Source organism: Ovis canadensis, chromosome 5 (genome assembly GCF_042477335.2).
Source record: "Ovis canadensis isolate MfBH-ARS-UI-01 breed Bighorn chromosome 5, ARS-UI_OviCan_v2, whole genome shotgun sequence".
Lineage (NCBI taxonomy): Eukaryota > Metazoa > Chordata > Mammalia > Artiodactyla > Bovidae > Ovis > Ovis canadensis.
In genome coordinates this window covers 63,688,517-63,703,298 of record NC_091249.1, presented here as the reverse complement: position 1 = coordinate 63,703,298, position 14,782 = coordinate 63,688,517, and the positions used below count along the sequence as shown (strand labels likewise).

At 46.5% G+C, this 14,782-nt stretch overlaps 1 protein-coding gene across 1 annotated transcript in view; it reads right to left on the bottom strand.

The window, feature by feature from the left end:
• Positions 1-14,782, bottom strand: part of PSD2 (pleckstrin and Sec7 domain containing 2) — a 52,698-nt gene that overhangs the window by 2,537 nt on the left and 35,379 nt on the right. The window contains exons 8-14 of the mRNA XM_069589830.1: positions 11,982-12,071; positions 10,833-10,876; positions 9,595-9,785; positions 9,351-9,421; positions 8,784-8,941; positions 6,028-6,172; positions 4,525-4,668 (exon numbers count right to left, since the gene is read on the bottom strand). Coding sequence (XP_069445931.1) covers positions 4,525-4,668; positions 6,028-6,172; positions 8,784-8,941; positions 9,351-9,421; positions 9,595-9,785; positions 10,833-10,876; positions 11,982-12,071 — 843 coding nt within the window. The remainder of the gene's footprint in view (positions 1-4,524; positions 4,669-6,027; positions 6,173-8,783; positions 8,942-9,350; positions 9,422-9,594; positions 9,786-10,832; positions 10,877-11,981; positions 12,072-14,782) is intronic.

Below are 14,782 nucleotides of genomic sequence, written 5' to 3'. Positions count from 1 at the left end.
TCAGCAACAGTCCTTCCAGTGAATATCTGGGGTTGATCTCCTTTAAGATTGACTGGTTTGATCTTGCAGTCCAAGGGACTTTCAAGAGTCTTCTCCAGCACCACAAGTCAAAAGCATCGATTCTTCAGCACTCAGCTTTCTCACATCCATACATGACTACTGTAAAACCATAGCTTTGATTATATGGACTTCTGTCAGCAGAGTGATGTCTCTGCTTTTTAATATGCTGTCTAGGTTTGTCATGGCTGCAGCCAATATCTTCAGTGATTTTGGAACCCAAGAAAATAAAATCTGTCACTGCTTCCACTTTTTCCCCTTCTATTTGCCATGAAGTGATGCAACTGAATGCCATGATTTTAATGTTTTAAATGTTGAGTTTCAAGCCAGCTTTTTGACTCTCCTCTTTCATCCTCCTCAAGAAGCTCTTTAGTTCCTGTTCACTTTCTGCCATTACAGTGGTAGAATATCTGAGGTGTATGTATATATGCCAATATCTGAGGTTGTTGATATTTCTCCTGGAATTCTTCATTCCACCTTGTGATTCACCCAGCCTGGCATTTCCCATGATGTACTCTGCATATAAGTTAAATAAGCAGGGTGACAATATTCAGCCTTGATGTACTCCTTTCCCAATTTGGAACCAGTCAGTTCCACACCCGGTTCTAACTGGATCTTCTTTACTGGAATAAAGTTTCTCAGGAGATAGGTAAGAATTTTCTCTTTAAGAATTTTCCACAGTTTGTTGTGATTCACACAGTCTAACAAAGGTCCGTCTAGTCAAGGCTATGGTTTTTCCAGTGGTCATGTATGGATGTGAGAATTGGACTATAAAGAAAGCTGAGCACCGAAGAATTGATACTTTTGAACTGTGGTGCTGGAGAAGACTCTTGAGAGTCCCTTGGACTGCAAGGAGATCCAACCAGTCCATCCTAAAGGAAATCAGTCCTGGGTGTTCATTGGAAGGACTGATGTTGAAGCTGAAACTCCAATATTTTGGCCACCTGATACGAAGAGCTGACTCATTTGAAAAGACCCTGATGTTGGGAAAGATTGAAGGCAGGAGGAGAAGGGGACGACAGAGGATGAGATGGTTAGATGGCATCACTGACTCAATAGACATGAGTTTGGGTAAACTCCAGGAGTTGGTGATGGACAGGGAGGCCTGGCATGCTGTGATTCATGGGGTCGCAAAGAGTCGGACATGACTGAGCGACTGAACTGAACTGAACACAGTCTAAGGCTGTAGTATGGTCAATGAAGCAGAAGTAGATGTTTTTCTGGAACTCCCTTGCTCTCTCCATGATCCAGCAAATGTTGGCAATTTGATCTCTGGTTCCTCTGACTCTTCAAAACCCAGCTTGTATATCTGGAAATTCTCAGTTCACATACTGTTGAAGCCTAGCTTACAGGATTTTGAGCATAACCTTGATAGAATGTGAAATGAGTGCAACTGTATGGTAGTTTGAACGTTTTTTGGCATTACCCTTCTTTGGGACGAATGAAAAACGACATTTTCCAGTCTTGTGGTTACTGCTGAGTTTTCCAAATTTGCTGACATATTGAGTGCAGCACCTTAACAACATCATCTTTTAGGATTTGAAATAGCTCAGCTGGAATTTTGTCATCTCCACTAGCTTTTTTCATAGTAATGCTCCCTAAAGCACTCTTGACTTCACACTCCAGGATGTCTGGCTCTAGTTAAGTGAGCGATCATACCACCATGGTTATCCAGCTCATTAAGACCTTTCTTGTATAGTTCTTCTGTGTATTCTTACCACCTCTTCTTAATCTCTTCTGCTTCTGTTAGGTCCTTACAATTTCTGTCCTTTATTGTGCCCATCTTTGCATGAAATGTCATGTCACAACATGCATGAAATGTTCCCTTGGTATCTCTAATTTTCTTGAAGAGATCTCTAGTCTTTCCCATTCTATTATTTTCCTCTATTTCTTTGCATTGTTCATTTAAGAGGGCCTTCTTATCTCTCCTTGCTACTCTCTGGAACTCTGCATTCAGTTGGGTGTATCTTTCCTTTTCTCCCTTGCCTTTCACTTATCTTTCCTCAGCTTTTTGTAAGGCCTCCTCAGACAATCACTTTGCCTTCTCACATTTCTTTTTTGGGGGGATGGCTTTGGTCACCACCTCCTGTACAGTGTTACGAACCTCTGTCCATAGCTCTTCAAGCACTCTGTGTACCAGATCTTATCCCTTGAATCTATTTGTCACCTCCACTGTATAATCATAAGGGATTTGATTTAGATCATACCTGAATGTCCTGGTAGTTTTTCCTACTTTCTTCAATTTAAGCCTGAACTTTGCAATAAGGAGCTCATGATCTGAGCCTCAGTCAGCACCAGGTTTTGTTCTTGCTGACTATATAGAGCTTCTCCATCAATATCATTACCCATCAGGAAAATACAGATTGAAACCACAATGAGATTATCACCTCACATGCATTAAGATAACCACTATCCAAAAAAATAAATAAATAAAGTAACAAGCATATTGATAAAGATGTTGAAGAATTAGAATCCAAGTACACTATTGGTGGGAATGTAAATTGATACAACTACTATGGAAAACAGTGTGGTTATTCTTCAAAAAGTGAAAATAATATTACCATACAGTTTAGCAATTCCACTCCTGGACATAAAAGCAGGAGTGAAAGCAGGATCTCAAAGAAACATCTGCGCACCCATGTTCATGGCAGCATTATTACCAGTAGCCAAAAGATCAAAGCAACCCAAATGTGCATCAGCCGATGGAAAGACAGACAAAATGTGGTGTCCAAATACAGCAGAAGAGCAAAAGGAAAGAAATTCCGATACATGCTACAGTAGGGGTGAAGCTTGAAAACCTCATGTCATGTGACACAGGCCAGTCACGGAAATATAAATTCTGTGGTTCCACTTGTATGAAGCACTTAGAGTAGTCACATTCATAGAGACAGAAAGTAGGACTGTGGTAGTCAAGGACTAGGGCCAGGAGGAAGGTTCTGAGGAGTATGTTGTTTAATAGCTATAGAGTTTCAGTTTGGAAGATGAAAAAGTTCTGGAGATTAGTTGCCCAAGAATATGAAAAGATTTAACATTACTGAACTATCATACTTAAAATGGTTCCTTAACCATTGATTCCTTAACCTTAACCATGATCAATCTTACGCTATGCTTTTTAAATCACAATTGTTTTAAAAACTTTAAACCAAGTTAAAACACCAATAAGACACCACTTGCTAAACCTATCATATTAACGAAGACTGTGTCCAGTGTTGCTGAGGGTATGGAGAGAGAGCTGTGTTCATGAGCTATTAAAGGGGCTATAAATTGGTAAACAATTAGAAGGGAGGTTTGGCAGTGTCTGAGGTCTTGACTCAGAGCTTCAGGCCCTCACCACCATCGTGGGAGAGGCAGGGACTAAGGGTCATAAGATTCTGTTCTCACCCAGCTCCGCCACAGAAACTGAAAAGCTCTTCGTTTTGGGCTCTACCCCCGCTACCATCCATCTGCCCTGACACTTCACCCCCCAGTTAAGCCAGGCTGAGGGTGAGAAAGACCAGGGCTTTGGAGGCACAGTCAGTCGCCTGGTTAGGATCCTGACTCCTTCACTTAACTGTGTCGCCTCAAGCACATGATCCAACCTTTCCAAGCCTCAATTTCCCCATCTGTAAAATGGGGATAACAAACCCACATCATACAGTTGATATGAGGATTAAATCAGTCAACATAAGGGAAGTGAAGAGAATCATGCCTGGCAATCAGCATGGTTATTTTTTACCTTGCAGAGAATGGATCTGAGAAGGCTTCTGAAAGCTATAAAGCATCATGTTTTTCCAAAAGGCAGGATTTATTTTTCCTCTCTCCTCTATACCACAACAGAAAGTCAGTGTGGAAATCTAGAGACTGAGATGGGTGATTCCCTGCCCCTCCACTCCAGGGACTTCCTGGCTTGGTCTCGGCCTCTCTTATACCTGTCCACCCCCATGTACAGGTCAGTCCAAAATGGACAAGTGGTTCCTGCCTTCCTCCCCTCAGCCTACCCTCGTCCTTCATACAATGAAGGCAGAACACTGTAGGGCAGAAGCAGGGTAGGGGGCAGAGACAAAACAGAAGAAAGGGAGAGCTCAGAAGGAGAGGCCAAGGTGCTCTGCTTGATAAACCCACTGAGAGAGGCACCTGAGATGTGAAGGGGGGAAAGTCACATGGAGAGGGCTTGTGAGCTCTGTGGTTTGGTTGTAGAAGCTTCCCAAAAAGCTGGGCCTATGCAGAAATTGGAGGTGAAGCAGGGGCTTGAAGAAGGATGCAGAGGGCCAGGGAGGTCTCTGGTAGATACACAAGTGAGTTGTCTGTGCAGCTGGGCTGTGCAGAGACTGGCCCACAGGTGACTGCAGTTCGTGACCTCAGGGGAGCCCCCAAAGTGGAGTGCTCCCAAAGCAGGAGTCCCTGGCTGTGGAAAGATGTGGAAGGAGAAGCTGGCCTCTTCCTCCTGCCCCAGCCCTGTCCTTCCAAATCCTCCTGTGATGGGCCCACCTCAAACGTGAGATAATGCTCCTTCAGCCGGTTCTCCTCAGCCTCCTTGGACTTGATGCCCCGCTCAACTGGGTGACACTTGTGCTCAGCCAGCTCTGCAGTCACCTGCCTCAGCTTATTCTCATGAGAGCGCAGCTGCTCCTCCTGCAAAGATCAGTCGTGGACAGTGAGGTCCCACCCTCAGGGGGTCGTAGGGTTGGGTCTCATCCAAAGGAGAGCTGCTCCCGCAAGGGGAAACCGAGGCCTTGTCAGGGCCATCCAACACGCAGGGGCAGAGCCAGGCCTGTGCCTGAACGAGTGCACCTCCACCGCCTTCCTTCATCCCCTCCCACCATCGGCATCAGCTCCCCCCGGAGCCTCCCCAGCAGGCTCAGGAGATGCGAGGCCCTCACTCTCGTGTGTGCACACTCCCTGACATAGACACACAATCACCGAGACTCAGCCCGGCGCCCCAGGCTTCATACGATGCACATAGCCTCTCATACTCATGTCCAGACACATCTGAAGGCCACAGACCCAGGATCACATCCAAAGACAGAGACACTGTCACTACCAGACAAGTGAACAATACACCCCACCCGCCACAGGACAGCCAGACCCTTTTGTGCCTTATGGGCACTGGGCTGCGTATGTGTATGTGTATGTGTGTATACACACAAACATGCGTGCACTTGAATGGTAAGCGTGCCTGTGTGGGAGCACCAAGAGTGCTGGCACAGCTGTGGACACAAGCAGCAGCCCCAGTGGCTCCACAGAGAAGACCCCAGACACTGGCCCATCAGGAAAGGGCCCTGACAGGATGGAAAGCATGGCTTTGACCCGCTCTCCACTACGCAAGTAGTAGCCCAGCATTTACCCTCTCCTCTCAAAAAAATCCCTGAAAGATGGAGTATTGATGTGTGTGTGTGTGTGTGCACATGTGCACGTGTGCACTCAGTCGTGTCCAACTCTTTGTGACCCCATGGACTGCAGCCCACCAGGTTCCTTGCCCATGGGATTTTTCAGGCAAGACTACTGGGGTCGGTTGCCATTCCCTTCTCCAGGGGATCTTCCCAACCCAGGGATCAAAACCATGCCTCCTTTGGCTCCTGCACAGGCAGGCAGATTCTTTACCACTGAGCCACCTGGGAAGCCCAGGAGATTTTTAAGGATTACAAAGAAACATGTAAGGGTAGATGAGGGAAGCAGCTGGATGAAGGGTTCTCCAAGTCTCGCCTGTCACTCGCTCCCCACGACACACACACTCACAACCATTCACAACCAGACACAGAGGACACCCACAGACCACACATCCACTGGACACACCGCCATCAGCACACCCATGCCACCATGCAGGCATGGGTACGACCTCAGTCTCCCCGTGCGTAAGTGGGGGTGTGGGTGGGGGGATGGAGGAGAATGTCTGCTCTTTCGGCTTGTCTCTCACTCCAGGACCAGGCACCGGGTAGACACTGCTGAATGAGGGGCCAGGGGAGGCGGTGTCGTGAGCCCAGGAGCTTGTACCTGGCAGAGGCGAGTAGTGCAGGAGGGCAACAGAGGCCGACAGAACTTCTTCATGGAGCTGACGGCAGCAGGGAAGGAGGGCGCTGAGAAGATGGCAGCCACCAGGTTGATCCTCAGGATCCAGGACAGCATTTCCTCTTTGCTCCTGGGGACGGGAGGGGAGGGGAGGGTGCACTGGCTTCTCACAATAGGACTCCCTATCCCCCACCCAGCACCCAGCACAGCCAGGTACAGAGAGGCCACAAAGACCTCCGTGTAGGTGGGCAAAGGGGTGAGGGAGGGTGGCAGGATAGGGGCTGATGGGCCTGGTCATGTCTGCGTAGGGAGCTCCCTTCTGTCCCAGCTCCCAGACAAGACCTGGATTTCTGTGTGAAAATGAAGCTGCCCAGCCAGGTCCAGAGCTAATGGCCTGGAGCTAGTGAGTCTGAGACCAGCAGGGGAGGTCAGAGGCAGCTGGGCAACTGGTCACCCTGACTCTGCCCTCTCGGCCCTCCCCCGCTGCCTGGTCCGGCATGTCCACGTCCACTCCTATCCTCAGAGTTCACCTGCCAGTCTCCCCCCTTTTAAGTTAATCTGACACATGAAACCTGAATTTCAAGTCATAGAAGGATGAGGTACAGCAGCGTAGAAAGAAGGCCTTATGGAGAAACCATAGGGTGAGTCTTCTGCGCCCATCACCCCAACATTAAGTGGAGGATGATTTACAAAGAGTCCATCTGCCTTGTATTTAAAGACTTCAGTGCACATCAGAATCGCCTTGAGGTCTTATTAAAACACAACTGCTGGCCCACCTCCAGTGTTTGAATCAGGAGGTCTAAAAGATCTTCACAACCCAGATAATCACCATGGTGTGATCACTCATCTAGAGCCAGACATCCTGGAATGTGAAGTCAAGTGGGCCTTAGAAAGCATCACTACAAACAAAGCTAGTGGAGATGATGGAATTCCAGTTGAGCTATTTCAAATCCTGACAGATGATGCTGTGAAAGTGCTGCACTCAATATGCCAGCAAATTTGGAAAACTCAGCAGTGGCCACAGGACTGGAAAAGGTCAGTTTTCATTCCAATCCCAAAGAAAGGCAATGCCAAAGAATGCTCAAACTACCGCACAATTGCACTCATCTCACATGCTAGTAACGTAATGCTCAAAATTCTCCAAGCCAGGCTTCAGCAATATGTGAACCGTGAACTTCCTGATGTTCAAGCTGGTTTTAGAAAAGGCAGAGGAACCAGAGATCAAATTGCCAACATCCGCTGGATCATGGAAAAAGCAAAAGAGTTCCAGAAAAACATCTATTTCTGCTTTATTGACTATGCCAAAGCCTTTAACTGTGTGGATCACAACAAACTGGAAAATTCTGAAAGAGATGGGAATACCAGACCACCTGACCTGCCTCTTGAGAAATCTGTATGCAGGTCAGGAAGCAACAGTTAGAACTGGACATGAAACAACAGACTGGTTTCAAATAGGAAAAGGAGTACGTCAAGGCTGTATATTGTCACCCTGCTTATTTAACTTATATGCAGAGTACATCATGAGAAACGCTGGGCTGGAAGAAACACAAGCTGGAATCAAGATTGCCGGGAGAAATATCAGTCACCTCAGATATGCAGATGACACCACCCTTATGGCAGAAAGTGAAGAGGAACTAAAAAGCCTCTTGATGAAAGTGAAAGTGGAGAGTGAAAAAGTTGGCTTAAGGCTCAACATTCAGAAAATGAAGATCATGGCATCTGGTCCCATCACTTCATGGGAAATAGATGGGGAAACAGTGGAAACAGTGTCAGACTTTATTTTTGAGGGCTCCAAAATCACTGCAGATGGTGACTGCAGCCATGAAATTAAAAGACACTTACTCTTTGGAAGAAAAGTTATGACCAACCTAGATAGCATATTCAAAAGCAGAGACATTACTTTGCGGACTAAAGTCCGTCTAGTCAAAGCTATGGTTTTTCCTGTGGTCATGTATGGATGTGAGAGTTGGACTGTGAGGAAGGCTGAGCGCTGAAGAATTGATGCTTTTGAACTGTGGTGTTGGAGAAGACTCTTGAGAGTCCCTCGGACTGCAAGGAGAAGCAACCAATCCATTCTGAAGGAGATCAGCCCTGGGATTTCTTTGGAAGGAATGATGCTAAAGCTGAAACTCCAGTACTTTGGCCACCTCATGAGAAGAGTTGACTCATTTGAAAAGACTCTGATGCTGGGAGGGATTGGGGGCAGGAGGAGAAGGGGACGACCGAGGATGAGATGGCTGGATGGCATCATGGACATGATGGACGTGAGTCTGAGTGAACTCCGGGAGTTGGTGATGGACAGGGAGGCCTGGCGTGCTGCGATTCATGGGGTCACAAAGAGTTGGACAGGACTGAATGAGTGAACTGAACTGAAGGTGGGACCACAGAAACTGTATTTCTAACAAGTCTGGTGGCTATTTTTTACCACACTGGGCAGCATGCAGGATCTTAGTTCCCCAACAAGGGATCAAACCTGTGCCCCCTGCATTGGGAGGATAGTCTTAACCACTTGACCACCAGGGAACTCCTTCTAACAAGTTTTCCAGGAGATGCTGAGGGATCACGCTTGAGAAACACTGCTGTCAGGAGGGACATGAGCTGTCTGTGCCAAGCAATTACACTTGCTCTCATGGCTGCTGTGCAGGGGAAGCTAAGGGCACCTCCCCTGAGGTAGATGAGGCAAGGGTGTGGGACAGGTCCTGAGCCCAGGGTGGGAGCGATGGGGTGCCACTTCTACTTACGGTGCCTGGAAGAGGAAGACCCTCCAGTCAGCTGTCTTCAGCTTGAGCACGTTGGACTTCTTGCTATAGTCAGAGGCCCTGGTGGCCAAAGCATGGTGCACACGGATGGCATTCTTCAAGTCACCCTCGGACAGGGCTTTGTCAGGCCTGTACTCATCCTGGACAGGCCAGGTCAGGGGTGGGCAAGTCTCTGTCATCACCAGGCTCTGGTTTGCTGACCCGTACCTCCACCCTCACTGTCCCTCCCTGCATTCTCCTTCTCTCTGTCCCTACACATCCTACCATCTTTCAGCTGCTGCCACTCTGATACCATACCCACCTCAACAAGAATCACCACACACTCCTCCCAGCACCCAGTTGGCCCCAGAAGCTAGAACAGGCCTTACTCCTTTGAAACCCCCTTTAAAAGGCCCTTCTCTGAAACCACCAAAGCCCTCGGTGAGCCAAAGTCAGGTCCTTGATGTGGGAGGATCCAAGATCTGCCTAAGCGCTAGGCCTTTCCCAGGACCCTCTGGGCAGGGGCTGAGTTGGCCTTTCCTGAGTAAAGATTCTGGGGGAATCTCTCACCTTCTGCAGGTACAGAATGGTCCCTTTGAGCACCGCGTAGAATTTCTTCCAGCCACGCCTCCCACGGGGCGCTAGGGAGTGGGGAGCGTGGGTAGTGTGGCCATAACACCCATCCCAGTATCTCCTCCCCTGTGTTCCCCTACATGTCTGCTGGCATGTGCATTCCCAAAGGAGCAGCCAAGGGGGTGCAGACCCTCTATGGACTAGCATCCCTCCCCATGTCCCTTCCCCGCCTGACACCCACTCCTCTTGCCATCCATGTCGGCATGAGTCTTCCGGGTCAGCACACCATGCTTGTAGGTGGTGGCGCTGAGAGCTTGAGGGACATCCAGGAAGGGGTTGCTACCATCCAGGATCCGTGTCACCTTCTTTGTGCCTGTCCCAAACTTGTCATCCACCAGCTCAGACAGTGATTTCCTCAGCTCATCTTCATCACTAGGAAAGTACTAGGCTTGAGTACCACCTCCACAGAGGCCTCATCCCCATGCCAACATGCCCTCTTCCCACCAAACGCTCCTCTGGAAGCCAGTTAGAGGTGAGGAACAGAGATAAGGGGGTTTCAATTCCAACCATAGATCCAGACCTTTGACCTGAGTCTCCAATTCTGACCTTTGTCCTCTGAAATTTTATTTTTGGCCTCCAAGCTCCAATCTTCACCTTTGATCACAAAGTTGGAGACCTTACCACCTTCAGACTTATCCCCTGGTCTTCCCTCACCTCTCTGAAAGCCAAGCCCCAGGGAGAAGTAACCCATGGGCAGACTGCCCAAGTCCCAGGGACAGAAGGTCAGTAGATTAGGCCCCTAAAGTCTAGGTTCCCCACTGGAGCCCTGGTAGAAAAATGCCAGCTCTCCCCAGTTGGGTTGGGTTTCCTAACGATCCCTCCCTGGGATCTTCACATGGACCCCGAGACCCAGGCTGCCCTGGGGAGTACAGCAGAGCAGGGTGGCAACTTTACCCAGAAGCCTCTTATAGTCTTCCCAGTCATCAAGGTCACCACACCTCTTTCCAGATGGCTGGGTACCTCCAGGTCTCACTGCCCTCTCAGGGGAAGAAGTTAGGGGGCAGTCACATCTCCTCATTGCCAAGAGCAGTCACCACTTCAATATGGTCATATTACTAGAGTTGTGAAGGGACTCAGAGCTCATGCCTGTCTACCTCCCCAAGGGGAAAGAGATATCATCATTGAAAATAGTGGCAATATCCCCTGAACAGAAAATCTGTTGTGAACATCATGAAACTAAGTCAAATTAATCTATTCCATAGCTATAAAACTGCACACTGTTTATCAAGACAGAAAATGAATCCAAAGGGGAACTCAACAGCAGGAGCTGGCCAGCTGGTCAGGGGTCACTAGAGCCCTGGGTGGGAGAAATCAGCACCATGGAGAGTAACCAGCATGACTTCCCTGTACTATCAGCCACTCCCTTGCCCCACTCCCGGTAATTCTCTCCCCATATTTGTGCTCATGGGCACTACTCACATTGCCCATTCCAGTTTTTCATTCTTGATGGAGTTGTAGAGAGTCTAGGAGAGGGGGAAAGAGAGGAGTTCAAAGAAGAGTCAGAGTCCATCTGCCTCTAGCGATGTGGATGCAGTGAGGGAGTACCTTTTCAGCCAGTGGGGCAAAGTAGGTGTTTGCTTCATACTTATTTATTGGACAGGTGAATGAATGGGGTGGGTTAGTATTGTTTAGATGACTGGATAGACTGAGGATGAGTGGGTAGATGAGCTGGTAACTATGTCAATGGGCCGAGAAATATGTGGGTGAGTGTGCATAGAGGGCTGTGTAGGAGAGTATGTGTGGGTGATGGATGAATGGGTAGGTGTAGGGACAGGTGAATGACTGAGTTGCAGGGTGGGTATGTGGATGGAAGGATGGATATATGGGAGGATGGGTAGATGGGTGGATGAGTAGATGGAGAGTAGGTGGGTGAAGGGACTGGGATCATTTTATTTTACGTACAAATACACTTTTAACTAGTTCTTCCTGACAGTGAAGAACATAATTATGGTAAGAAGATTGATGAAGGCAATGTTCATTTTCTGACCTCCAGACTCACTAACCAATTGCCCACCTGATATCATCAATTCTCTCTAACTCATCCTCTATAACTGAACTCATCACCTATCCCCCAAAACATGCTCCTATTCCTCCAAAGTGGAGAGCTGACCAAACTTGAAAAGCCAGAGTTTTTTCAAAAGAAACTTTTCAAAAGTTTTCAAAAGAAAACTAGATTCCTTGTGATGTTTAAGGAATGAGTGGGCTTTTCCCTGTGGTGATGATACTGATGATTGTGGTGAAGGTGGTGGTGGTGATAAGGGTGATAAGGTGGAGGTGATGGTGGTGGCAGCTGTGACAATGGGTGGCAGTGTTGAGCACTATCTTGACAGAAATAATGATAGTGGAGCACTAAAAACAAATCTCACAAAGCCTACCCTCTGCCTAGCTCAGGGCACACATACTAGTCATGTGTTGAGCTGGATGGTCTCTCCTCTGTCCCAAAGCCATCATTACCCTGACCCCAGAATGAAGAACTTGGACCATCAGGATTTAGTGGAGCAGAAACCTCTCTCCTCCCCACCCATCCAGAACACAGCTGGGAGCATGGGGACCCTTAGCAAGTTATACCTTCAGCAGGTCTTTGGCAAAGTCTTGACCATCATTCAGCTGGTCCAAGTTGGCAATGAATTGTTGGCAGGACATCTTCTTGCCAATGTTCTGTAATGGAGGAATGGTTCTGCCTGAGAGTAGGGATGGAGCCTGGTATGGTCCCCACACCCTGCCCTGCCCTGCCCGGCCAGAGGGGATGAGGCAGCATCAAGGGCAGTAATGAAAAGACTGCCTGAATTTCCCTTTGTCACTCCAAGGATTTACAAAACTCTTTCACATTAAGATTCTATTTGATCTTCAAGCATCATGAGTGGTTGGGGTTCTCCTCAAACCCAGATGAAGGAGTCAGGTTAGATGAAATAACAGCTGACATTTGCCAGGTGCCTAGCACACTCCAGGTATTGTACTTAACATGCATTATCTTATTTCCTTCTCACTACAAAGAGAAGGTTAGGTGGGTGTTATTATTATCCCCACTTGAAGGTAAGGAAATTGAGGTGCAGGAAGGTGAAGTGATGTGCCCATGATCACACAGCAAGGAAGTAGAAGGGCTGAGTGTGTCTGACACCAAAGCCCGTGCTCTCACCCGCTACTCCATGGTTAACTCTCCCAAGGTCACAGCACCAGGACTTGAACCCAGGCCTCTTGACTCCTGAGCAGAAGCTCTGTGTATTCCGTCACAACTGTCTCACCCTCTCACCTGTACAGAGGGGCGGCAAGACCTCCAAGAGGTAGGTGAAGTGAGGGAGAGTTTGGTCTTATGAGAATCAAAAATCAATTTCCACCAACACACATGGGTACCCCATGCTGCGCTGCACTGGGACCAAGGGAACCTGAGCAGATGGTTTCACTCCAGGAGGCACAAACAGACAAAGGGCTAGAATGACTGTACCCCAAATTTCTGCCTTTTTTTACCAATGATTAGAAGAGGGGCTCCAGCCCCCTAAACCCAACATCTGATGTGCATACTTTCAGACTCTCCTTGCAGTGTCCATGCTTGAGGAAACACTGATGGCACTTCACTGTCGAGAAGACAAAGTCCCTTGAACACTAGATATTTATTGGTGTAGGATTTGGTGGATTTAGATTTGCTATAAGGCAGTTTTTCCCAAGATTCACCTACAGATGAGAATAGGAATTCCCCCTGAAGGATTTCATAATCAAACAAGTTTATATGTTTCAGAGCTTTCAGTGTGCTTATGTGGTATTGAGAGTCTCCAAGGAAAGGATTCGATGTAGTTTCTCAATTGCTCCATTTTAGCAATGATTCTATTAACACCATGTGGGACATTCACACACCACAGGAAATAGTTCAGAAAACAATGATATAGAAAGTTTTATAAGTAGCTGATGAACAAGAATTTTCTATACCTTTTCCAAAGGACTAAGGAGAAATGATCCTACAAATGCCTTAATATGTGTTTCATATGTCTATGTATTTATTTTACATGTACATCCATGTATTTATGTATATATGAATATAGTCATTTATGTGTACAGTCATAATTGAGGAACATGAGGGCAATGTTGATCATATTGTCTGAGTTCCACACACACACACTGAACATTCCCAAGCCATCAGTAAGGGGTGGGTGCAAAATCAAAAAATTACCAGGCAAGAGTTATAATCCTAGTAATGACAGACTCTCTTGTTGCAAATGAACCTTCCCATCAGAAACAACTGCTGGTCAAAATATTAATAAAACATCTGTGTGAAGACATTGGAGAAATATAAGAGCAATGAGGACTTCAAGGGCAAAGGTCCTACAAAGAAGAGAAACGTGGAGAGGGGAGGCCAACAAGGAGCAGCTTTCCTCTTCAAAGCATCTGTCAGTTCTCAAGCAGTGGACAAAAGACTGAGCAACTGAGTGGTCAAAAGGACTAGAAAACGAACATTGGAACTCAGGGCCCACCGAGGACAAGGGACCCTGGGAAACACGCCAGTCATGCTTCAAAACTTGAAGAAAGGAAAGAAATTCTTCAGACACAAGAAAAGCTATCTCAGGTGGAAGCCTGGCGAAGCAGAAAGGAGTGAAGAGCAACACAAAGGGCAGCTAAATCTTAACGATTACTGACTGTGAAAGGTAAAAACAATAAAGTTTTCTGGGGAATAAAATATAGAAAGAAATACAAACAGTTAAAAGGATGATAACAGTAGTATGTAAGTTGAGAAGACAAATAAATTCAGGCATTTTAAGGTTATTTCATTTCCTAGGACATGGTTAAAGTACTTCAATAAGTGAGAGATATATATTGCAAACCACAAAAATAAATTCTAAAAGAATTCACAACTAATCTGCTAACAGGGGAAAATGATATTCTTAAAAAATACTTAAATAATCCAAAAGCAGGCAAGAAAGGAGAAAAAAAATAAGCAATATAGACCAGATGAGTTAAAGAGAAAATGAAGAGTAACCTGATATGTTTGAATTCAAATATATTAGTAATTTATTAAATGGTCAAATTAAAAGGCAGTGATTAATAGACATCTCTTAAATATAAGGAGACAGAAATCTTGGGGAAAGGATAGAAAAGATATGCATGCAAATACTAGCAAAAGAACTCCAGTACGACTACACTAAAACTGACAAATAGACTTGAAGGCAAGGAGCATTACTACAGAGATATTTCATAATAATAAAAGGGTCAATCTACCAGAAGACATAAACATTCTAAATTTGTATGTACCTAATAACATAGTTTCAAAAAGTAAAAGACATAAATTGAACTAAAAAGAGAAAGACACTCACAGTCTTGGTTAGAGATTTTAACGCTGCTTTCTTGGTAAAAAGAAGAACAAGAGTCCTAAGCAATTAATT